Here is a 23,700-nt window from a genome sequence, read left to right as displayed (position 1 = left end):
TGTGCTTAAAGACTTTGTTCCCACTAAATTAAGAAAGATGTAGAAGCACGGCAGCTTCAGGAGGGGACAAATGAACCTCCTGATCCAGAGCTGGAGAAATAAGTTCTGGAATCAACCGAAACACAAACCCCTTGCTGGGATTAATAAATCTGAGCCTAAAGAAGGGCCGGGAAAGCTCCACCGACGGCGGGTCCTGAGGATCGGAGCCGCCAATCCACAGGCTCCCATTGACCTCCCGGCCAATTACAGCCTCATTGGCAAAGCAAACAAGGAATTATTGGCTGTTTAGTCGGGCTTTTCTTCTCCCTCTCGCTCCCCTGGTTCTCATTCGGGTTTTTTCTCCCCTTTTCCTGTTAGGCAAAAGGAAAAAAAAAAAAAAAAAACAACAAACCAACCCCAAACCCCAAGCAAGCCCGTCTGCAAACACCTGATATTCATCTGAGTCGCTGCAGTTGTACAGTCTTGTTAAATTGTTACCACCTTTTCCACAAGCAGTTTTGGCAATTAACCTCGTGGTCATACACTTCAAAGGGAACAACTGTTGAGTTTAACCTCCTTGAGCTACCATGGATTCCTTTATGATTTTTTTCTTCAAACACTTTCATCCCTTCCAAAAAAAAAAAAAAATGCAGACTGATAAGATTGGTGTTTATTTTTCCATTTTGTCAGTTTATTAAGATGACAAAATACCTCGACCAGTCACCACCAGTTTGTGCTCCTCCAAATCTGTGCAGAAGGAAGCTCTCCTATTAATTCACATTTCTAAGGCAGGGTCTCTGCTTGCTGGAATCCATGGATATGATACATCTGACCTCTCCTTGCCCCTGTTTGCAAATCTCTCATATATTTCTCACAATGCCCAAAAGCTCCGAAAACAGAGCATACAAGTAGAGTTAATGCTGAGGACATGAGAAGCCATTAGAAATATATATATATGTGTATATATATATATTTATTCTTTAAACCCCCACCATCACTGAGAGACAGGACTACTTTGCACATAAAAAGAGCTAAAAAAAAATAATAAATTCCTCCACCTTCAATTAGAATACCAGTTAGTGGGACCAGGATCTGTGTCAGTACAAACCAAAGTTAACTTTTCCTTCTGACTAAACTTTTGACTACAAAATATATTAATTTACCAGACCCTGCAGCTGCTCCTTGAGCAACTGGACAGTCAATGATAGGAAAGTACCAAAGCAAATACTACAGGAGCGCGATCAGATTACTGGGAATGTTGTTTGCCCCCCACATTTACATCCTGGTATTGGAGCACTTTTTTTTTTTTTCCTCCAAAGTAAATCACAAAAATGTAAAATGGGGTATTCTTTGGAGAGCCAAAAAACACCCCCCCAAAAAAGGTGTTTGAATGACTTTTGGGTAAGGAGTGAGCACACCCGGCCGGGCTGGTGGAAGCATCACTTTTCTCTGGCTGCAAACTGCCCTGGGTGGGAGAAGGAACAAAATCCTTGTCTAGGGAAAGAGTGGAACAAAAGTTTCGTATCTGTCTTGCAGTGCAAGAAGGGGAAGCATTTGGGCAAGCATATGGCACGTGTTTCAGCTTGTGAGGGAGGAAAAAAAATAATCCCGATGTTCCGTGCAGTTCAGACCAAATAGAAAACTTATTCTGACTATTCTCATTTGTCAGAGGCTTTTCAAAACTAAGCAGATCTCTCTGTAGCTCCAATGTCAAAGGAGGAAGGAACCAGTGGGTATTGAGTTCACATTTTAGGTTCTCTTTTAACCGTTTCCACTTTTAATTTTAATATGCTTGTCAACAAAATGAGAAACCGCTTCAGTCAAAAAAAAAAAAAAAAAAGAAGGAATGAAAGAAAGAAGAAATTAGCACATTAAATGATACATGGGTCTGGTGCTATGTTGCACAGTTCAGTGAACCCCTGCACAGATCAGCAAGATGGCTGGAAATGTCTCTTTCCGTCTGTTTTCCATCTCGGAAGGCTGTGGACTCAGCAGAGTGTGAAGAGTGCCTCTCTCCCCTCCGACCGCTCCTGCTCCCCCCCCAAAAGCCCCTGCAGCAGAGAGCAGGAACTAGAGCAAATGCTTTTGTGAATTAAGAGATCTTGTGAGCGTAAATTTGGTCAGGCTGCTCCTTTCTGCAGGCCAGCCCCGGCTGCTGCCCCAGGATGTGAACTGTCAGTTCGCATAGCTGGTGATGAGTTGCAGAACCATCAGGAAAGGTGAAGACGGCAGAAGCAAGAAAGATTCAAGACTGGTGGAAATCATTTCACAAGGAAAATTTCAGCCATCAGTGGGAGGAAGCTTTGAAAAATGCTGCCATTTCCGAGTCAGAACGAAGGAAAAATTAAATTACTGCCGGTGAGGCGAGCCAAAGTCGCATCTTACCCCAGGGAGAGGTTTGATAATGGTAAACATTTGACAGCTGGCCTGAAGTTGTTATCTTGTTCTAACAGTTGTTATAGTCTGAGTGAACATTTCTGATAAGAGAACAGAAAGAAAAACACTAACCCATTTTTAATTTCTTGCTTTCTGTGTTTTAAGCTGCAGTGCCCAGAGCCAAACAGGTTTAAAGCCGTTTGCCACCATCGCTCCAATTAAAGCTTTGGTTTTTACACCAAGCACTGGACCAGGGCTGGGAAGGAAAGGCAGCACCACGTCAGCTGAATGACACCGAGGGGGCACAGCAATACCTCGAGAATAATTTAAAATAACTCCAACCCACTCGCTTTCAATAGCCCTTAAATATCCCTTCTCTGTTTCACCATGAGCAGTTACAAGAATTAACCCCAAATTAGAGTGAAATTGAAAAAAATTAATCAAGTTAAGTATTTAACTTCCACATCTACCACAAAATCTTGTTTCGGTGTTACTTTACTTCAAGCTGTTGATGTACAACCACAAAACTTTAATTCCTTTATTATTCTTTATTAAAGAATAACTATTTGGACACGTTAGAAAGGCAGCAACCTCAGTTCCACCTGAGAGGAGCAATAATGAATGGACCCCAGTTCTGTTTAAGCAGAAAAAGGTATGCTATCTTCACAGGAAATTTAATTATACATCAGGTTTTTTGTGCTGGGTTGTTCCTGACAAAGCCTGTATTGAGGAGGGAAACACGGCTCTGCTCCGTCCTGCCATTAGCAGCTCCTCCTTTAGGAAAACAGCGTGGATATGGAAAGTACATTACATGTATGTCAAAATCCAACTACCATTCTGGCAGAGAAACGTTCTGGGTTGGTTTGGTTGGTTGTTTTTGTTTCTTTTTTTCCCTTTTTTTAAAATCAGGAATGCATTTCTAAGCCGTTTAACGCAGCTTAACCTCGCGCAACGCGGGCACCAAACCTTTCCCTCCCGTTCAAAATAATTCAGATGAACTTGTACCGTGGCTATTAAACTCTCTGACATGGACTGTGGGCAAATCTTCCTATCAGTGAGCACCTAAAACCTGCCTGCCCAGCGCCCAGGGAGCAGGCACACCCAGGTGGCACCGGGAAAGCAGAGGGATCCGCTTTCCCTGATGGTCATGATCCCAACCCCAGGCACACGATAAGGCTCCAATTAGACAGGCAGCATGTAAAGCTTGTCCCTCAGATACATAAATTAGCTCCCAAACTCCCTCTGTATCTCCTGCATTAACAGGTAGAAAGTGTTTCATTACTTTTGCGAACGACTCTGCCCCGTCTTGAAGCGGGAGGGTATAAATTGATATTAAAGTATGGTATTTTGAGAATGTTTCAAAGTAAGGTCAAACTCGTATTAAAAACCTACTAGTGTAGGCTAAAATAACAGTCTGGCTGAGCAGCCTTCAGTGCATCTGGGTTCAATTACCCACTACATCCTTGCTATGTTTTCTACTAGCAAGAACAACGCAAGCAAGGCTCGGAGTTCACGAATAATGTCAAAGTTAGGTTACTCAGAAGAGGAATGAGATAAATCATCCAAATATCACAGTCCTATTGGCAGACAATTTTTTTGCCCCCCCCTCTTCATCACCGAAAGCAGCACAATATTGCATAACAACAAATAGAGGACAAAAGTCCTCACCTCGGGAGGAAGAGTGAACCCAGCTGGAATGCTGCTCCCGACACACTCGAGCAGGGAATGAAAAGCACACGCTGAAACCATGGCTGGAAAAAGAGAGGCAGAGCCCAACCTAATGCACAAAGCAAACAAACACGATTTACCACACTGTCACCCTGACTGAGCTCTTTTTTCTTGGTGTTTGACCCTGGAACAATGAGGCTGGATTAACATTCATTATTTGCATTCAAGGAGCTGTCGTGTGGAGCAGGAACTGCTCCAGCACCAGCCTGAGAAACAAGGGAGGCTGGGACACTTGGGGAAGGGTTGGTTCCCTCCTTGCTGACTCGCTCAACAGCACCCAAAACTTTGTCCAAACACAAGTGTCTTGCTTTCATGTTGGCAACTGGTTAATGAGGATTTAAGAGCTGGCAGGGGGAGGAAGGATACTGGGGGCTCCACTCAGCAGCACCCCGGGTAAGTCCTGAGGATCCCATCAAATCCAACCCAAATGGCCTAAGACAGACTCCAATGTCACCAGCCCTCCCAAGGGACAGGTGCCACATCCTTGCTCCACACCTCAACCTTCCTGACTAGTCCCAAATTGGGAGGCTGTGCTTAGATCCTGAATAAAACCACGACAGTGTCTCTGTCTGCAAAGACAGACGCTCCTCCAGGGAACGTGAAGATTGTCATTTGCTTCCATCAAGGCCCATAAAAAAGCAATTGTCAGTAAAGTTGCTCAAAATTATGTATGTTCTGGGATCACTGTACGAAGTCTTTTTAAAGCACCATGTTTAATTCCGAGCAGCTCTGCAGGAAACATGGTAAAAGGCAGCAATAAATCACCACCATCCAAACTGTGCTTGTGGTGCATGAGGAGTTAGTTCATCCATTCTGGAATTCTATTTGCATCAAAGCAATAACATATTTGCAAAATGATCAATAAGGTTAAATTTAGAGGAAAACGTGTCTTTTACCCAGCCAGTGTTTGTCAGAACCCTCCCAAATTAGAACAAAGATTTCACATCGTGCAGTATCCAGTGCCCCGTCGTATCTATATATTTATTATAAATTCATATGACTGTAATGTACCTAATTATATAAGGTCATTTCTTATAGAAAAGCACAAGTATAAAAGTTTGATGCCAGAACAGTCTGGCTGTTTATTAATTTACTATTGCAGATGAGAAACCCTGCACTGTCACAGGGCCCTGTGCAACACACTCCTGCACTCCAGAAAAGCAACCTGCCCAGCTCACAAAATATTTACTAGCCCCCAGAACTCCAGGATGAAGGGGCTCCAAGGCTTGGTCCCTTCCCATATCCACACAGGAGCCACATCTCCCTCTCCCAGCACTTCCCTGTTTCCCTGGAGACAGGCATTTACCACGAGGGCTATAAATACTCGCAGTAATTGGGCATCTTTGGAAGCAAACCTTCCAAGCCATTTGCCATCTCAGGAATGTTTTAACTTCTGGAGCAGGGAATGGTCTCTGTTGGAAAAGAATCTGAATGCAGCTCTCAGATGGGCCAAGGTCAGAGCTCCAGGGAGGGAGAACCATGAGGGAAAAGTCATCCTTGCACAGGTCATCACTGGTGCCCGGGAATGGTAAATTTTGTCAATGAATCTGCTTTGCTGACCATTTTCCCCCAAAGCTTAATATCACCACAAATCCCAAATACACTATAAAACGTGAGGGAGAGATTAAAAACTTATCTTCTCACAACCTATACTGCTAATGGCCAAGGTAAGGCCCTAAAACATCAGCTGATGCTGAAGGGACTGATCAGCCTATTGCAAAGGCTGTAGGATTTGCACAATTCCTTTTGCCAAGTTGTAGGGGAGACCTATCAGCATTCAGAGAAGCAATTTAGACTTTGCTGGGCACAAATTACCTGAATGGTTCCTATTTACTGAACAGGTAAGGGCAGTTTATCTACTAAATAATAAATAATGTATTTACTGTACAGGGCAGGTTGGACAGGGCTTGGAGCAACCCGGGATGGTGGAAGGTGGCCCTTCCCATGGCAGGGGGTGGCACTGGATGGGCTTTAAAGTCCCTTCCAATCCAGACCATTGTAGGATTTATTTCTGCTCTTTTCCCTTCTCATGTAAAGGCTTCAAGGCCCTTTCAAACACTGGGTTTAAATGGTGAAATAACACCTTGAGCAAAAACTCCCAAGTATTCTGGGATAGATAGGACTGAAGATACCCATTTACAACAATGGCATTTCAACTCTGTCATGAACCAAGCACTTCTCCAGTCAGGAAAAAAAAAACCAAACAACTTCTTTTGGACATGGTACTCAGGTTAAACTTTGATTAGTCAGGCACTAATGAGCAGAGAAACAGCAGATTCATATTTAATTCTTACAACCCTTAACATCTGACTGGTACAATGGTAAATCAAAGAAAACTCCATTATGAAAACTAAGTTGTCAGGTATAAGGAGTTAAATGCAGCCTTGCAGGGGAGAACAGAGTTTCCCCCCCCAGCTGCTTTTTGGAGCAAACCACCCCAAGCAAGTCAGAGTTGGATTCATGGAGCACCAGAACAGTGTTTGGTACATTAACAAACCTGCTCACAGCCCAGCTGACTGAGGTCTGCTTTTATGGCTTCATCTTGCTCCACCTGAGCCAAATTCAAAATTCCCAGGTAAAATAATCATCCCTCCCATCAGACAGGGTGATTAAACACCGAGACACACGATCCATAAACCCCAAAGCAATCCCTGTTTCCCTGCTGGATGTGCTGGGAAGAACTCGACACCGAACTGTGCAGGTGGAAGAGATGAAGTCCTCTCTCCCAGGACAGGTTTAATGCCTGCACTAAACCTGTTTAGGGCTGAATTTACTTCCAGAATTTCAACCCTTCCCTCACATGCTGGAACTGGGAGGTCTGGCAGAAGGGGAGGGTGGGGGGCTGTTTGCATCTTAGGAAGAACAAAGAGAAGCAACTTCAATACAACCTTGAAACAGAGCTGCAGGCAGAATGGTCTTTTGTAAAAATGATATTCCTCTGACGCTGGTGTGTAAGTATCTGCTCTTATCTAATAAAAAGAGCCTTTTGAAGTAAGTGGTTGGTTGGGCTGTGCCAGTGCTCGTGTTACTGACGCAGAAGAAAGGCCTCCTGAATGCAGCATCCAAAGGCTTTGTCTGATCTGCAGCACTTTGAACCATAAAAGCAGCAAAGAGTGAAAACAGAAGAGAAGCCAAAGTGCTTAATACTGGACAGCGACTTTCTTTAAACCTCTTCTGCTCCCTAATTAACTCCAGTGACTCTCCTGTGGCACAGCAGTGGGTGGTGGGTGCCTTTCCTGCATCCATGAACATCCAGAAATCCAGAAGGTGCACTGGGGCACAGAACAGAAAGAAGTGATGCTTTGCCTCCAATTTTTGTGGGTTTTGTTTTTGGTTTTTTTTATTTTTTGCTTTACAGCCAGGGAAGATTTAGATTAGACATTCAGAATTATTTTTTTTTCATGGAAAGGGCTGTGAAGCATTAGAACCAGGGAAGTGCTGGAGTCACCATCCATGGAATTGTTCAAAAACTGTGTGGATGTGGCACTGGAGGACACGGTTTAGTGGTGAAGGTGGTGGTGCCCCTGGGTTGGACTTGGTCGTTCTAAAGGTCTCTTCCAACCTTAACAATTCTGTGATTCTAAGATTTGTGAAAGGACACATCACTAAGGAAGTGTTTTGGGAGGGTGACTAAACCCAACAGGAAACATGCAATGATTCCATGATTTGTGAGACAGAGCTAAAGAAGTGTTTTGGGAGGACATCTCAAATCAATATGAAATAACCATAAATCCAGGCTCTTCTCTCCACTTGCATGTTATTTATTATAAAGTGGGCAAGCAAACAACACTGAAAAGGAAAGTTCAAAGATTCTCTTTATAGAGGTTTCTAAAAAATCAACACTTTGGAAGTTACCTGAAAAATTTACACCAGAAATGGATGATTTGATTTGATGGTAGAAAAATGCAAGGGGACCACTGAAGCTATTCAGTTCCTTAAAAGAGATGTAGAGGGTAAGTTTTTCTAGAATTTAGCCAGCATTTCTTAAGTGGCCTTCTCTTTTTCCAGTGTGTTGGAACTGCTGAGATGTCCCTCACAGAAGAGCAGCCATCATTCACCCTGGTATTTATGAAGAATTCATAGTGGCAACTCTTCAGATGCTCTGGCATCGTTCTGAAGCACCATGAATTCTACACTGGTCTTTTGGGAAGAGTTGGGGACCTTATTTCCAGTGCATTAAGAATGAAGGTGGGGTTTTTTTATGTATATATATGTATTTTTAATGTTCAGGTTCCTTTTCTCTTGAGCCCTTTAGGGCTGTGAGACCCTTCAGCTCTGGATTATCCCTCTCAAGCTCGTGCACATCCAGAACCTCACGGTGCTGAATGCAGCCCCACTCTGGAATTAGCAAATTCTCTTTAAACACTCTCCATGTGATTCCTCCCTAATGAATAAACAAACACACATTTACGGCGGGGGAGATGTCACGGTTCAAAAAAGCAACACAACATCTCTCAGCTACCCTTTCTTAAAACCCTGATATGTCTGTGCATAAATCAAGCCCTTCTCTTGCTTGGGTAGCCCCTCACTGAGACGTGCCCATGGTGCTAATTCAGAGCAGAAAACGCTCTTATTCCAGGCCACTGCAGTGAAGTGACATTTACCTAATGCAGCTATAAATTTCCTGATAATTAGTGGGCAGCTGATGGTGATGCAAGCTGACTAGTGCAGCAATGCCAGCCTCAAACTAGCTCTCCAACACCCACAAGTTAATCAGATTTAAGCCTAAAAATTTCCAAAATTCGGACCAGTGCAGTGGCTCAGAGACAAAGGCTGGTGCCACCGAGCTTCCACCAGTTGCTGTGATCTCTTAATGGCCCAGGCACTGTTACTAACGAGATGGAGCTCCCCTGTACACTCCATTTCTCACATCAAAAAAAACCAAAACTCACATGACTTTTCACTTAGAAACAAGTAATCAGCCTTTCCTGAATCCTGGGCAATTGTGGAGTAAACGTAGAGTAGCTCGCATGGGACTAAAACCCAAGCGGTGCCTTCAAAAAAAGTAACTTCCAAAAGCCACTTCTAAAATTTCACAAGCCTTTGAGACTCCTCAGCCAGTTCACCTGGATTTTCAAAGTAGTTGAGTGATTAAAAAAGTTTAAAGAGAAGTTTAAAAACCTGCCACCAAATCACAACCTTTCACCCATCATGAAGTGCAGGGTCCCCAATGCTGCTTTATTCTATGGCACTACCACACAAAATAATTCACTTTGACAAAATGATATTAAGGAACCTCAATTTTTTGTTTTCTTTTTCAAACCTAATGCTGGACAATGTTTATAATTCTAATACTTGGGAAGTATTAGAATTAGAATCAGTGTAAGACTGATTAAATAGCTGCCTTAGATGTACAGGGAGTTTATTTAATGCTGCAAGAACTACTATGGAAGTTGTAAGTAGCTTCCCAGACAGAGAGAAAACACAGACCCATCCTTTAAAATACTTTCTCAAAACAGTCTTTGACCTTTTGGGTGCATCATGAACGAGGCCAGTCAATCAGAGAAAACCCTGCTCCCTGCTTTTCTCTGGGATGAACTGTTTCTTTATCACACTATTTTAGGAAGAAGAACCTTCCTGCATGATAGGTCAGAATGTTGTTCTAAAGCAAAGCATGAGCTAAAAATCTCATGAGAAAGTTAATTAACATTTGGAAAACACCCTGAAATTCTCACTGAATGCAAAGGGCCATCCAGAAATTCTCACTGCTCAGGAAGTGTCCAGCTCTCCATTCCCAAAGGAGGTGAACAGGGACTGCCAGGATGGCACAGGAGCAGTGCCCACATTCACCAGTGTGCCCATCTCTGGGCTGGGCATCAGATTTCCCCCTCTGGGACACAGGATCACAGCACAGTTTCCCAACAGCACTTTCCTTTCAGTTTTGCCTGTTGCCTTGGATAATTAAGCACAGAAAGAAGGGATGAAGAGGCCACGCTGTGCTGGCAGCAGTGGAGTATCCAGGGGGGCTGTGCTGGGACTGTCCTCTCTAACATCTGGAAGAGGTGATCTTTAAAAATGAAAAACCCATAGAATGAAAAAAAAAAACCAACTCCAAACTACAACAGGGTGAAACCATTCCATTTATCTGTGTTTTGAATTCTTAGTTAATACAAGTGTCAGACCATCCAGACCCTACCAACGTGCTTTTGAGATCTGTCTCTGGTTACACGTCCAACACTAGATAGGAACTTTCTAACCTCTCTGTGATTTAAAACCTGGTTGTGAGCATTACTTTTTGTCCTTCTTTTTTTCCTTATTAAAAAGGGCAGTGAGGAAAAAAAGATGATTAAAGATATCAAACAAACACCAAACCTCCTGTGAATGGACTGTTGGAAAATAAAGTACGATTTAATGACGTGAGAAATTAGATGAAACTGTCAAGTTTAAAGAATCTTAAAATGGTTAACAGGTCAAAACATAAAAACTTCTTTATGTATAGAGTGAATATAAAGGGAACATGGTAAGTATCTGCCAAGGGTTAATTGCAACCCTGCATGAAAAGCAGTTAACAAGTGAGAGTTAGAACACCCAGGAGGAAAAGAAAAATTTTTCCAGTGCCATGAGAAATAAACAACAAGGGGGAAATATTTCCTTTGGCCACCGTTACCTCCTCTCCAAAAGCTCAGAGGAGCAGTGGGAATGCCAAGGCCTGGTTTGCTCTTGACTCCCTCCGAAACATTTGTCTTCATTACCACTCTTTTTAATCAGGGCTCCTTCGTGAGTGTTTCTGCTCAGCCCCCAAGGGGCAGCTCTCGGCTGCGATAAATCAGCATCCACACCGCAAGTCACTAATCAGCACTCTCAGGGAAAGAATAACAGAGGAGTGCAGACCACTAAAGGCTTGGAGGAACCTGAAGGCTCGGTGGCCTCGAGGAAGAACGGCCTACATCAAAATAACAACCCAGTGAACCATCTCTACCTTCCAGGCTCAGCAGGACTCGCACTCGCAGATATTATTTAAAAGCCTCTCGCACGCGGATTGTTCTCGCTGGATAAAGGGACTTTATTGATAAAGAGGGGCTGTGCTCTCACCCTTGAGCTTGGTTCCACTAATTCAGTGTATTGCACTTGTGCCTCCTGCTAGAAAGCATTCAGGGAAACAAACTTGGTAATGGACACCTCGTGCTGCTGTCCTGCAATTTGTAGAGGGGAAAAAAAAATCAGCGTACAATGAAACTGGAGAGGAGGAGGAAAGGGAAATGGATAGAAGATAACACATTCCCAAGACACCTCCTGTATCACTGCAGTGGAGGAAGAAAGTATTTTGTCCATTTCTCCTGTTTTCAAAGGTTATTTATAAACACAACCAAACAGATATCATCTTAAAAGGAAAATATCTGCACAGGTTGTCTGTGCTCAGACCCAATTCCCTCCATGTGATCCCTTTAAAACTACTGCCTGATCCTTCAACTGCAGAAACAATTAATGCTTCTGTAGTTGTTATTATTCCTTAAAACTGTCCAAATTCCCAAGTCTGCACCAGTTCTTGCCAAACACATCACAGAAAAAAGCTGAATGCACACCCAGGCCCTCCTGCCTTTCCCCACAGTGGGAGCCAGTACCACTGAAATAACCCTACGGAGCGCTGGCACCCAAATTAGCAACCTAAGCATCCTCCCATCCAACAGCTGTTAAACAAAAATCCCAGAGCAAGCTTTTCCAAAACCATAATTGCAGCCAGCCACAGGGTTTTTTCCCCCCCTGTTAAGACTCCTCTCTATGGTACCTGGAAACCTGGCCCAGGGAGATAAAGTGATTATGGCCATACATGGAAAGATCACAGGAAAGGAAGAATCTTCCACTGTTGCTACTTCCAAAGCTCAGGAAGGTCCCAGGAATCACATCCCTCAGCAAGGTGATTCCAGCACTGAAATTCAGCATTACTGTAGAAAAACCTTTTACCATCCTAAACCAACAAACCAGAGCTATTTACTGTTGCCTGCTTCCTTTTCCTTGAAGCTTTGGACCATATAAACTGCAGAATGGATTCAGTTCGAGCTGGGAGGCAAAGGAAGGCACGTGAAAATGCTTCTACACAGCCCAAATTTTGAGGTCTAGCATGTGCTTCACTGGTATTTCCCTGGTGGGAGGCACAGCCATAGTCAAGTCAGCTTCTGAGACTCAGACACCACTAGTTTTGGATTCTGGGTTTAGCACTGACTTAATTTAAGACAGGATGAAGGTCCTGTGCTTTAGCAGCAGCAGATTTTGCCTCTTTGCAAGTGCCCCATTAGCAGAGGGTCTCTGTCAGGGTATTAAGAAGCTTCCTCAGGACCTGGAGTGGCAGGACCTCGTGCCTGACCTCTGCCAAACTACTCCCAAAGCAGCAGAGAGCAGCACTGGGATGGAGCAGCTTCTGCCCAAAGGTTTGATCCTGAAGGGAGGGGAAGCAAGAAGAGACAACCTTTGCTATGAACTCATCGTGAACTTCTGGAGAGTCTGAGGCTCACACTCAGGTTTATTACAATTACAGGGGTTACCGTGAGCAACATAAAAATATTTATGGAATCAAAATATTATGGAATCAAAATACAAGTAAATAATCTGCTAATCATGCCTACTGATTAATACTCATTTGAATTTTAGAAGTTATCTAGGTAGCTAATTTCAGATCAGAGTGTTCAGCTGATAAACTCTGCTCTGAAGTCTATAGCTTTAGACTATAGCTTTAGTCTAAACTCTGCTCTGAAGTCCACAGCACTTTTGAGTGCTACAAATAGGTGGCTTAGGAGGGTTAGAGATGGGTTATATTGGAGGAGCTGCTAAACCAGAGCGTGGAATGTAACAAAAATATTCCCTCCATCAGCCGCGCTCCGCTACTTCAAAGAATTCAATATGCTCCAGCGTTCCCTTCCCCGAGATGAAAATCGTCATTTAAGTTGTCTGGTCCCACTCCACTTAAATGATCCTTTAATTTCCTTTCTTATCCCCGAGCCCTCAGGTGGCTGGGGCGGCGCTCCCTGCCCCGGGTCGCGGGGAGAGTTCACAGCTCCTCTGCTGAGCTCCTGATCCTCTCCCCAAACAGCCCTTTCCTGTCTCGCTGGGCCTTGCGTGATGTGCACCTCGGCCTCCTCGGCTGCCAGGCTCAATCCCTGCCCCTTCCCCCTCCAGCCCGGGCCTGACATCCGGAACTGACTTAGGAAGTACTCTAATGGTTACCAAATTTTTGGGAACTGCCTCAGCTTTTCGGAGCTCGACACATGTTCGGTGCAGGCAGCGCCCACCGTCACCACTTGACCTCGCGGCAGCCTTCGACTTGCTGATTTCTCTCTGCCCCCTCCTTTTTTTTTTAATCCCCCCCCCTTGAGAAAAACAAGAGAACTTTTACCAGATAACACATGATGTAAATGCAAAATTATGTTGTGAAATGACTGCAAACATGCTGTTTTCCAGATGTTTGACGAGACAGTAAAGGAACAGCACAAAGAAGGGTCAACAGTTTCCATCAGAGACTCTGCTGGGTTCCACGTGAAAAAAAAACAAACAAACAAAAAAAACAAATCCAAACCCCAACATTCAGATCTCATAAATTCAAGGGGCTCTGCACGGCTGACAAGCCATTTAGACTTCAGAAATAAAACGTGAGGTTCCTCTGTCATCTGCCAAATTTCACTCCATCCATAGGTGGTTAAAAGCCATTTGACTGTGAACATTCTACAAATTTCCTAAACCCATTACGGCCTCAAATGCACGAGACTGCCTGGGAATCACTGCCTGGGAATTGCTGCTCCTGGGAAAAAGCTATCTGAGGTAAGCAGGGCTGCATCCTCTCTTCACTTATAAACACAAACCCAAAACTTCGCAGCAGAAAACGATCAAAAAGAGTTGGGAGAAGAGATGAAAGAGAGCAGCAGCTGCCAGGCACTTCCCCTCATCCCACCACGCCAAGAATGACCCACGCTGCTGCCACAAGGAATCCCAGCCTTTGTTTTTCAGCAGCTAATCCCCAGTTGATGCCAGAAGGACACACAGATCCCCCCGTGGAGCACGAACGCTGCGGGGCCCCGGGGAGCTGTGGAGCACTGGACGTCTTTGCATGAGTCCATCAGGACTGGCAGGGCTGGAATTCCATTTCTTTCCAACTCTGCTTCCCCTCACAGGACACAGATCTGTCCTTCAGGACCAGACCATCAGCATTAATTGGAATCATCAGACTGTCCTTGCTGTGCTTTTCTTCTGTCACCTTTTCCACTCAAGCGATTTTTACAGCCTTGTGATGGGCTGGGTGATACATTTTACAGAAACCCAATGGATTCATCTTAAATTTCGGTGTGTTTCTACACAGGAAAACACCAACCATAATTTACAGACAGCTGTGCCAAAATGGGAGCTCTGGTTCCAGCCCCATTTGTCAGCGTGGGATCCACTCCATGCAGGATCACTTGAGATGCCTTTTAAAGACGTGGCTCAGTCCCACCCTGCTGTGTTTACACGGGTGCCTCAGACAAGGGGAGCAAGGTCAGGCTGCTGCTCTGAAACCCAACTCCCACCCTGCATTCAGAACATTCTGGATGCAAGGAAAGACACCCGGTGTGGCCGTTCTACACCAGGATACTGATGATGTGATTACAGTGAATTATGGTATGTCTTTACGTGAGAACATCACCACTGAGAACATTTTAGCTCCAGACAGAGCATCTGTGGATCTCTCTAAAACTCCTGGTCCTGTTCTAGCTGCACTAATCAATTCCCCTGCAGACAAACCCCGAGCCCACAATGAAATAATTCACTATATTCAGCAGCAAGTAATAGCCAGTAGTTGGCAGCACGGTCCCTCTACCTCAGCCACATGCCTTGGGGAAATCTCCCCTGGCTGGCAGAAAACTGCATCTAATGGTATGTTAGGAACATTTTTGTTCTCCTTCTCTGCAGTAATCAGGATAAAAAGTTCATGTGCTCTGCCTGCCTCACTGTCCAAGCAGGATATTCCTCTTCCAGGAGAATCTGACTCAAGATGAGCTGGATTTCCCTGGGTTACTGACTCAACAAAATCCCCAGCTTGTCTTTTGCTGTGTTGTTACAGCATTAAAATATTGCATGAATTGAAATACATACTTAATTTTATTTACAGTGAAGGAAATCATTCCTTTGGTTGTGAAAGAGTTAATAAGGAAGAAAATCACACACAGTGCGTGTTAAAGGTTAGAGGAATAATCAGTCATTTGAAAAACACTACATAAACATTTTTCCGGATGCAATTTTCAGTCCAAGGATACATTTCCCAGTAGAAATCAGCAGCTAAAAAGGAAATCATTTAGTCTCCATAAGTGCCAAATTGTATCCTGATTTTTCCTGGTCTGGCTCGACTTTCAAAACTAGCGGTTCAACTTCTGCAATCTTTCACCCAATGACTGTATAAACACATCCTTATAAGACAGACATAATCCTTGGGTGGGCCAATTTATGTTGGATTATGAAAATACTTAAAGTACAGAATCGTATAATGACTGTTGTCCTTTGGTTTCCACTAAAAGGGGAAAAAAACCCTCCCTCTAGCACAGACAGTCCCTGCTCCTTCCAAAGGCTCCCCGCGACAGTCATCTCGGGCAACTGTGTCAACATCTCCTCAAAGTAATTAGGTACCACTAAATTTATTATTTAGTTATCGCAAGCTCTATTTTAATGACACCTAATGTGACACGGATCTGTTTGGAGCTTTCACGTGCAAAGGAGGGGGAAAAAATAATCTCTGGCAAATTGTCCACGTGTCAACGTGGTGAGTTCCCGCCTGGCACGAGGGGAGGGGACGGAGCTGTTGCCCACCCCGGTCAGAAAAGCAGTTCTCACTCTCAGAAATACTTTGGCTACTCTCTGTTTGGTTAAAGGTTATATAAATAGTAGCTTTAAGAAGGATAAAACAATCTCCATACAAAGCAAACATATTCCTTTGTGATTTACTGCTGCCCGATGCACGCACACACACAATACCCACGCAGAGATGTTCACCTCCAGAAAATCATCTGCTCCTGCCCACTTGTACTTGCAGTGATGGGACTGAGGGACAATGGAAACTTTTCTTCTTTGTGGAAAAGTTGGATTCTGTTTTTTCACTTCCCTTCTGAAACTCTAGAGTTTTTACAGGCAACTACAAAAGTCAGCGTGTCAAAGCCAACAGTATCCGATCTTCAACACTCACCATGTGGTAGAACAGAACTTTCCTTTCCCTCCAATGTATAAAGTTATGTGTAAGAAGACATTTTTCTAGTCCACAGAGAGTAGAGGATAAATTATAGTGATAAGATCTGGAAAAGTTTGGTTGGAAGTTAAGAGATTTTCACATCTGTGTCTACACATCCATGCCTTGGGAATAATGTATCTCGAGTACCAGTCACATAAAAATGCAAGAAATTGTTCCTCTCTCAAATGCAGCAAAATCATTCATTGTACTCATGTCTGCACTTTGACTGGTAGCTCACAGCAGAGATCTCAGCTAGCAGACTGCTTTCTCCTAATTTCAAATACCATCAAACGTGTGTATGCATTAAAAAATACATAATGACTAACATACACACATCTTAATTCACCGTGACATTATTCCCTCTTTGAGCTCGAATAAGTTAATTTATTCATGCTGTTCAAACACAGGCTGAGTGATACTGCAGTGAACCTGCCTGTAACACCACGGCCAGCCTGATTTATGTCCCTGAAGTCAGTGACCCTCTTTTCCCTTTGTTTCTCAGGGCTTTGGGATTCACCTCCACTACTTTTCCAGGCAGATTCCCACATTGTGTTACGAACAATAGTCCAATGTCACGTCAACAACAGCTGAGAAATTACTCCTCGTTTATTTAAATCAATGTAATGGTGCAGCCTTTCATGAGCCTCCTGCAGAACACTTGCAGACATCACACAACAGGAACACAAGGAATTGGGCTGTTTGAAATGCTTCTGGAAGCTTTTCTGTGCCACCCCAAGAATGAAAATCAAGTCAGATGTGCAGCCTAACCTTGTGTGGACACTGCCTCCCTGTCCAGCACAGCTACTCAGGCAACAGAAATCCCACACACTCCTTAACACACCTTTCCACAGCTTTATTCCCATGAAATAAAAAGAAATGGAACAAAATTATTTAAGCCATCAAGACTCTCGTGTTTTTGTGTGGTTGTCTAGGACAATGTATGAACTATTTCAAAGGCAGATTATATTATGAACCTTTAATTCAGTGAAATAATTATTAAAAAGCACCCCCCTATTCCACAAAACACTGGACTAACCACGTAAAACACACACTGAGGTCCTCCAGTTTTAGGATTTAAGTGCTATTCAGTGCAACATCTCAGATGTCCACTTTATGCTACTTCTTGACAGGACAAAACATTCCAACAGGTTCAACAGGGCACAATTGTACCTGACACAGTAAGGAAGCCCCAGTCCCTCTTTGAACCACGAAACAAAAGATTTTCTTCGAAAATCAAGAATTTCTGGCCGACATATTTCACGTTCCTTTCGGGTTTTACAACCCCCTGCCCCCTGAAAGCCACCATTATTTCCAAGTGAAGAAAGAAAAGGGAATTTGCCCCCGTTTCTCCCCCGCTCCTCACCCCGCCATTGTCCCCTGTATCTGTTTCCAGGAAGCCCATATTCATTAGGGTTAATCTGCCTACTAAATGAATAAACAAAGGATTTCTCTGTGGCTCAGGGGGCCAGGTGAGCCGATATCATCTCCCGACACAGAAAATCATCCGCACAAATTCCGCGCAGGAAATTACCTGCTGCAATCCCACACCTGGGATCGTTTGGCGAGCGCCTCAGAAATGTTGAGTAGATGACTGAAATCAAGTTAATTATATATTATTTTTTTTTTAATGCAGGTCTTCTATCGGGAGGAAAAAAAAGGCCTTTCTAAAAGTGTGATGTAAAAAAGGTCTCGGATCTCTGGGCTTGCTACACTTACTAATAGCTCAGAAAACTTCAGAAACCTTCCTCCTATGAAAATGTTCTAGGATTTGTGTGATTAAAGTGTCCTGCTTACCCACTTAATGACAGTCACCTCTGGCTGTCTCCACACATCAAAGTTTACAAATTGTTGCTGTAAGAATCTAATGAAAGCTCCAAAAAAAAAAATAAAAAAATCTAACTGAGATGACGCAAATACAGCACCTAATCCAATAATATCCACCTGCACAGGGGATTCCTCACAGGGACACAAATGGAAGTGCTGTTAGTTTGCATACTTTTGGGAGATAGCAGAGCTTCAGTTTGGGGAGCTGACACCAGAAAAAAGGCCTTCTTGCGGAGAAGCAAATCACTGAATGACAGATTGGTTTGAGTGGGAAGGCATCTCAAAAACCATCCAGTTCCACCCCTGCCATGGGCAGGGACACCTTCCACTAGCCCAGGTTGCTCCAAGTCACATCCAACCTGGCCTTGGACACTCCCAGGGATGGGGCAGCCACAGCTTCTCTGGGCAAATACTGAGAGATATTAAGAGTACAAAGAGAAGTTGGAGGAATTTACCCAAAAACCCCAAAGATGAGATGGGAACAAGCATTCCTTAGTTGGAAGAGGATGAACTGTGCACATTATGGCAGAAGAGGAGTCAACACAGGGATCAAGAACTACAGAAAACACTGTGGCAAAGGAGGGAGACATGTCCAGCAGCTGCAACTGGGACTGACAGAGACCTGGGGAGAACTGGGGATCAAGGAGACAAAAATTCAAGAAAAGGAGGCACACCTGGGCAGAAACACGAGGGCACAAACCCCAAAGTTCACAGCTGGGCAACGGGGAGGGAAGAAAGGGCAGGATTTGGAGCTGGCTGGGATGAAGGGTGCTCCCAAAGCTCAGCAGCAAAGGGCTCCCTCCCTTCCCTCCCGCGACCACGGGCTCTGTTTGATGTTCCTCAGACAGCAAGCAAGAAGAGATAAATTAAAACTGAGAACCTACAGAGGGCTTTGATCCTATTGCCTGGAAATATGTACAAGAATATTTTCTCCAGACGTACTTTTTGCTATATATGGAAACCAAATGCTGACTAATCATATAAACCTTATGGTGCCTGAGCACAGCTGTAATCTGCAGCAGAACACTGTCACAGGGGCAGAGGAAAACGTGGAAAACTAAAGAAGTTCGCCGTGGTGCTGGGAAAGAGGAGAAAATGGTGATCAAAGGCACTGGAGGCCTGATCAGACAGGAGGGAGAGTTTCTAGCTGGTTAGCTTTTAAGATACAAGTGACATATTTATGACTTATTCTTGTATTACTGAACTTTAACAGTCCAAGTAATGATTATCCGTTTTCCAAGTTTGGAGAAAAATGATTGTCTGAGAGACCTGCTGACTCAGGACGGCGGTAATGGGATACAAAAGCCTGAATTTTGGTTTATTGGTTTATGGATAGAGTCATTTAAAGCTGTTTATCAACACATGGCCTCATGTTCCAGGCACACAGAGGGATGGGACGTGGACAGAAGCACCTCCATGGCATCATCAGGGGCCAGACCAGCTCGGGAGCAGCTCCAGTGTGCCTGGGGAATGTGGGGGTTGGATTTCTCCAGGGACTCCTTGTCCTCTGAAAGGACACCACGATAATCTGCAGAAATGGAACCAATTTCCCCTTCGAAAGGACAAACCATATGGAACTTCTACATTCTTAAAGGGATTTCAGTTTACGGGAACGGGGTTATATCAGTCCACAAACATCGGGATGGAACTTTGTTTTTCGAGCTCGCATTCTTGGCTGCTAAGACATTGTGTTGGTGGTTTTATGTTAACAAAGACTGTGGAAACACACAAATCCCTTCCACTGGTGACTAAACATCAGGAGAGAACATACAATATCACCAAATCTGCTGGAAAACGGGAGTAACATTTCTGAGCAAATCGACCTCAAGATAAACCTCTGCAATGCTACTGCTTTATCTTTAAATCAATTTTTTCAATCAAATCATATTCCTTTAGGATTCATTAGTCAATGTGAGCGACCACAGCGTTTAGGGAAATGCTTCTACTGAGTGTATAAAAATCCAGTGGTCTTTCCCATGGTGTGGTTTGGAATTCCATATGAACTGAAAGGAGTTGATAAGAAAGATGGAGAGAGACAAGGGCTTGGAGTGACAGGAAAAGGGGAAACGGCTTCACACTGCCAGAGCAGGTTTAGATTGGATATTAGGAAGGAATTCTTCCATGTGAGGGTGGTGAGGTGCTGGAATAGAATTCCCAGAGAAGCTGTGGCTGCCCCATCCCTGGAAGTGTCCAAGGCCAGGCTGGAGCAACCTGGGCTAGTGGAAGGTGTCCCTGCCTATGGCAGAGGGTGGAGCTGGATGGGCTTTAAGGTCCCTTCAACTCAAAGCATTCCAGGATTCTGGGTTACAGGGATCATCCAAAGAACATCTCAGCAAGCTGCCACTGGTACAGGATCACCTTCCACTCCCTTCCCACTGACACACTACACACATCACCTCAGCACCAAATGACTGACTGCCAGTTGTTAATTGGGAAATTTGAGAGCACAGAGCACCCCAGTCAGCCTCTGCCACCGGAGTTCATCAGTCACCTACTGCACCCCCGGCACAAGCAAGGGGAGAAACACAAACTGGAAGGGCAGCATCAGTTCCTGCTTTTCACCTCGAGTGCTCATCAGCATGGCACAGCTAATTAATGCTTTCAATAGGTGTTAAAAATTCCTGGGCTGCAAGGCAGCAAATGCATTCTGAGCAGGCAAAGGCAAGTGGCTACAGTTTAGAAGCACAAAGGTGAGATAATGGCCTTCCACATCACTGAACTGTCAGCCTCGTTTAGCACAAAGCAGGGCATCTGGAGACTTCAAATCATACAGCCGTTTAAAAATATATAGAATGTTAAATTAAATGACAAACACGGGACATGTCACCTTTTAGAGGCAGAAATGTAAAACCAAAGCATATGTTCTCCAACTGTATTTGCTTCAGGATCAGCAATATTTTTGTAACCTCATTAGGTTCTCGACTTGGTTTTAAACATGGAAGGATGGATAGACAAATAAGTAACAGGTCCTCCACGTGATATCCTCAATTATGAGTCAGTCTTTACTAGCAAAATAAATGAAGAACACTGGGTTTAGCTCTTAGAAAGTCTGGATGGTCGGAAAAATTTCTGCAAGCTCTCAGGGATAAAGTCACTGTGTATTTTGAGCTCTGAATCTCACTGAGTCAAATCTACATTTACAGACAGTCAGGGATGAGGGGAAGGTGACAAACTCTTCTCCCCAGCATCATTTGGGTACCTCTGCTGCTCTTCTGCCACTCTTGGGAGCCCAGTTTGCCCTGGAAAAGGGGGGGTGGGCTCCTGTACCCCCTCACCTGCCACCCCTCGGACGGATTCGTGTCCTCCTGTCACGTTCCATCGTGGCAGAGCACACGTTAGCACTTCACGGCTTGCACAATGTGCCACTGAAGGGTTATTAAAAGGCCATAACTAGGCCAATAAAGCTGAATTTTATTTGTTCACACAGAGTCGAGGGGGAGCACTGCCCTGCTGATGGCACTGAACAAAACATCACACCCACAATCCAAATTCTTTGTGGAACCCCTGCTATAAAAGCAGGTGAGTTAAAAGTGGTCAGTTTGACACTGAAGAACAGTCATGTCAGGGGAGTACACCAGGCAGAGTTGGTGCCCCTCCACCTTCCCCTCCTCACCCCCAGCAAAACCAGTTTTATAGCACAAGGAATATTTGATACCCCCTAATGATCACCAATTAATTAATTAATGGCCTCACTGAGCCAGAGCATCTTAAAGCACGTGGCTGTGCACCCTCCCAAGGATGGATCTGCAGGACCAGCACAGACCAACTGCAGCAGAACTTAATTTTTTTTATTGCCAGCCAGATTCCCAAAGTTTCAGTCACACGTTTCACTGGAGAGAAAGGAAAAGGCACGAGCCAAAACTTTGAAATAAAATAATGAAATGGTGAAGCCCTGCTTGCAGTTCAGCTTACTGGGCATCAAAGTTTAAACTTTGCTTTCAGCCTCGCTTTTCCAAACATGCTGTCACTCACCATAAGATGGGTTAAAAATAAGAGAGAGCAAAGATGAAATGTAAATGATTTAAATGCATGCATATGTTCTTTTGTAAAATGCAACATGCAGCTGCAAGGTTTCTCCTCATATTTTGGACACAAATCAAGGGGGAAATGATTCACTTATGATACAGTGAATTTTTTATCGAACTTCAGTGGTAAAATGTCTTGTCCCTGTAAGTGTTTCACTGCATACTGTGTGCTGCTTTGGGTTTATTTTGGGTGGTTTTTTCGAGCTTAAATAGGAACACCCAAAGCAAAAGACTAACACCGGAGTATTCCTTTTCTTTTCCAAATTCTTTCATGGCAACTTTCTGATTCTTAAAGAAAAAAAAAATCGACCAGCAACACAAAAACTCTGCAGATGTTCCACGGCCATTTACTACATCTGACATTCAATCACAAGTTAAGTTTTGAGGACATTATGTCAGCTTTTAAAATGCATTTTAAGTGATGAGCAAACAGCAGAACACACAGTGGTTTGCTCAGCATTCCTGCTGTAAATAAGAGAGGTGAAAGTCTCAAAAGCTACTTTTCCAATTAATGGGAATGCAGTGAATGGGAATTGCAAGGTTCTGACTGCAACAGTGGCTTCTCCTGCTTTTTCCTATCAAGGCAAAATTAGGCAGGTACTATCTTAGTAGAGGGGCACAGTCAGGGCTATTTGTAGTGCCCTAAAAAAGGCCACAAATTATAGAGATCCCAGTTTTTGAGCCACTTTTCTCCCATCAACATCACCACAACCTGGAGCAGAGGAAACGCAACACGAAGGGAAGACACCAAACCCAAACACTCCAACCCAACCCGGGGCTCCCCAGCGAGCTCCGGCCCCGGTGCCAAAGCCTCACGAATTCCATGAGCTCTCCAGCAATCCAGGTGGGTCGGGCAGAGCCAGGGCCAGCTGTGCCTGGGACAAATGCCTGCTCCTGCAAGCAGATGTGAGCTCCAGGGAGAGCAGCTGTGCCGGAGCCCCCGCGGGCTCTCCCACACGGCACACACGAGGCACAAATGGTTGCCCGCTGTTGCTGGAGGGAAATATCGGGGAAGAAAGACTTGGCAAGCCCGGGATTTCAGGAGAGGAGGGGGCCTGCACCCCACCTGACCTGGGGACACGGGGTTTTTGATAGGACTATTACAGTCACCCAGCTTATAAAACAGATTTGGAAAGGCTTTCGTGTCGGGTTTGGGATAGGAGACGAAGGCCCCAGGAATCCACTTGGGGCCTTAAAGCTGTGGCCAAACTCCAGAAAAAGACATATGTTAGTTGTAGCACCACCTTTTGCTTTTCCCTGATCCTGCTCCATCTTACAGGTCCGTTCCCTGCACGGCACAGGCCTCAGTGCACCCAGAGCACCTCTCACCTGGAGAGATCCCTGCTAATGATGTTGATAATCCCAAACCTGTTCTCTGTCATTTACCCACTGTGACCTGCTTGTTTTCACCTTCCCAAGGGGAGCAGCACCAGCAGGTTTATGCACATGGAATAACCAGCTTCCCGTGCTCCGCATTCCAAGACTCCGCGTTCCTTTTGGAAGGAGGTGATTCCTGGGTGGGATGTCCCCAGAGGTGCTCAGGAGTCAGAGCCCCCCAGCTGGAGGCACTGCCAGGACCTATTGCACATG

The 23,700-nt window shown here is 44.4% G+C and overlaps 1 protein-coding gene across 1 annotated transcript in view; it reads right to left on the bottom strand.

Moving 5' to 3' along the window:
• Positions 1 to 4,019: 4,019 nt before the first annotated feature.
• LOC103763698 (BCAS3 microtubule associated cell migration factor) overlaps positions 4,020 to 23,700 on the bottom strand; it is a 162,118-nt gene continuing 142,437 nt past the window's right edge. The window contains exon 23 of the mRNA XM_029964627.1: positions 4,020 to 4,132. Within this exon, the coding sequence (XP_029820487.1) occupies positions 4,020 to 4,132 (113 nt within the window). The remainder of the gene's footprint in view (positions 4,133 to 23,700) is intronic.

The sequence above is a fragment of the Manacus vitellinus genome, unplaced genomic scaffold (genome assembly GCF_001715985.3).
Source record: "Manacus vitellinus isolate BGI_N305 unplaced genomic scaffold, ASM171598v3 scaffold_76_pilon, whole genome shotgun sequence".
NCBI lineage: Eukaryota > Metazoa > Chordata > Aves > Passeriformes > Pipridae > Manacus > Manacus vitellinus.
This window is presented reverse-complemented; position numbering and strand designations above follow the sequence as displayed.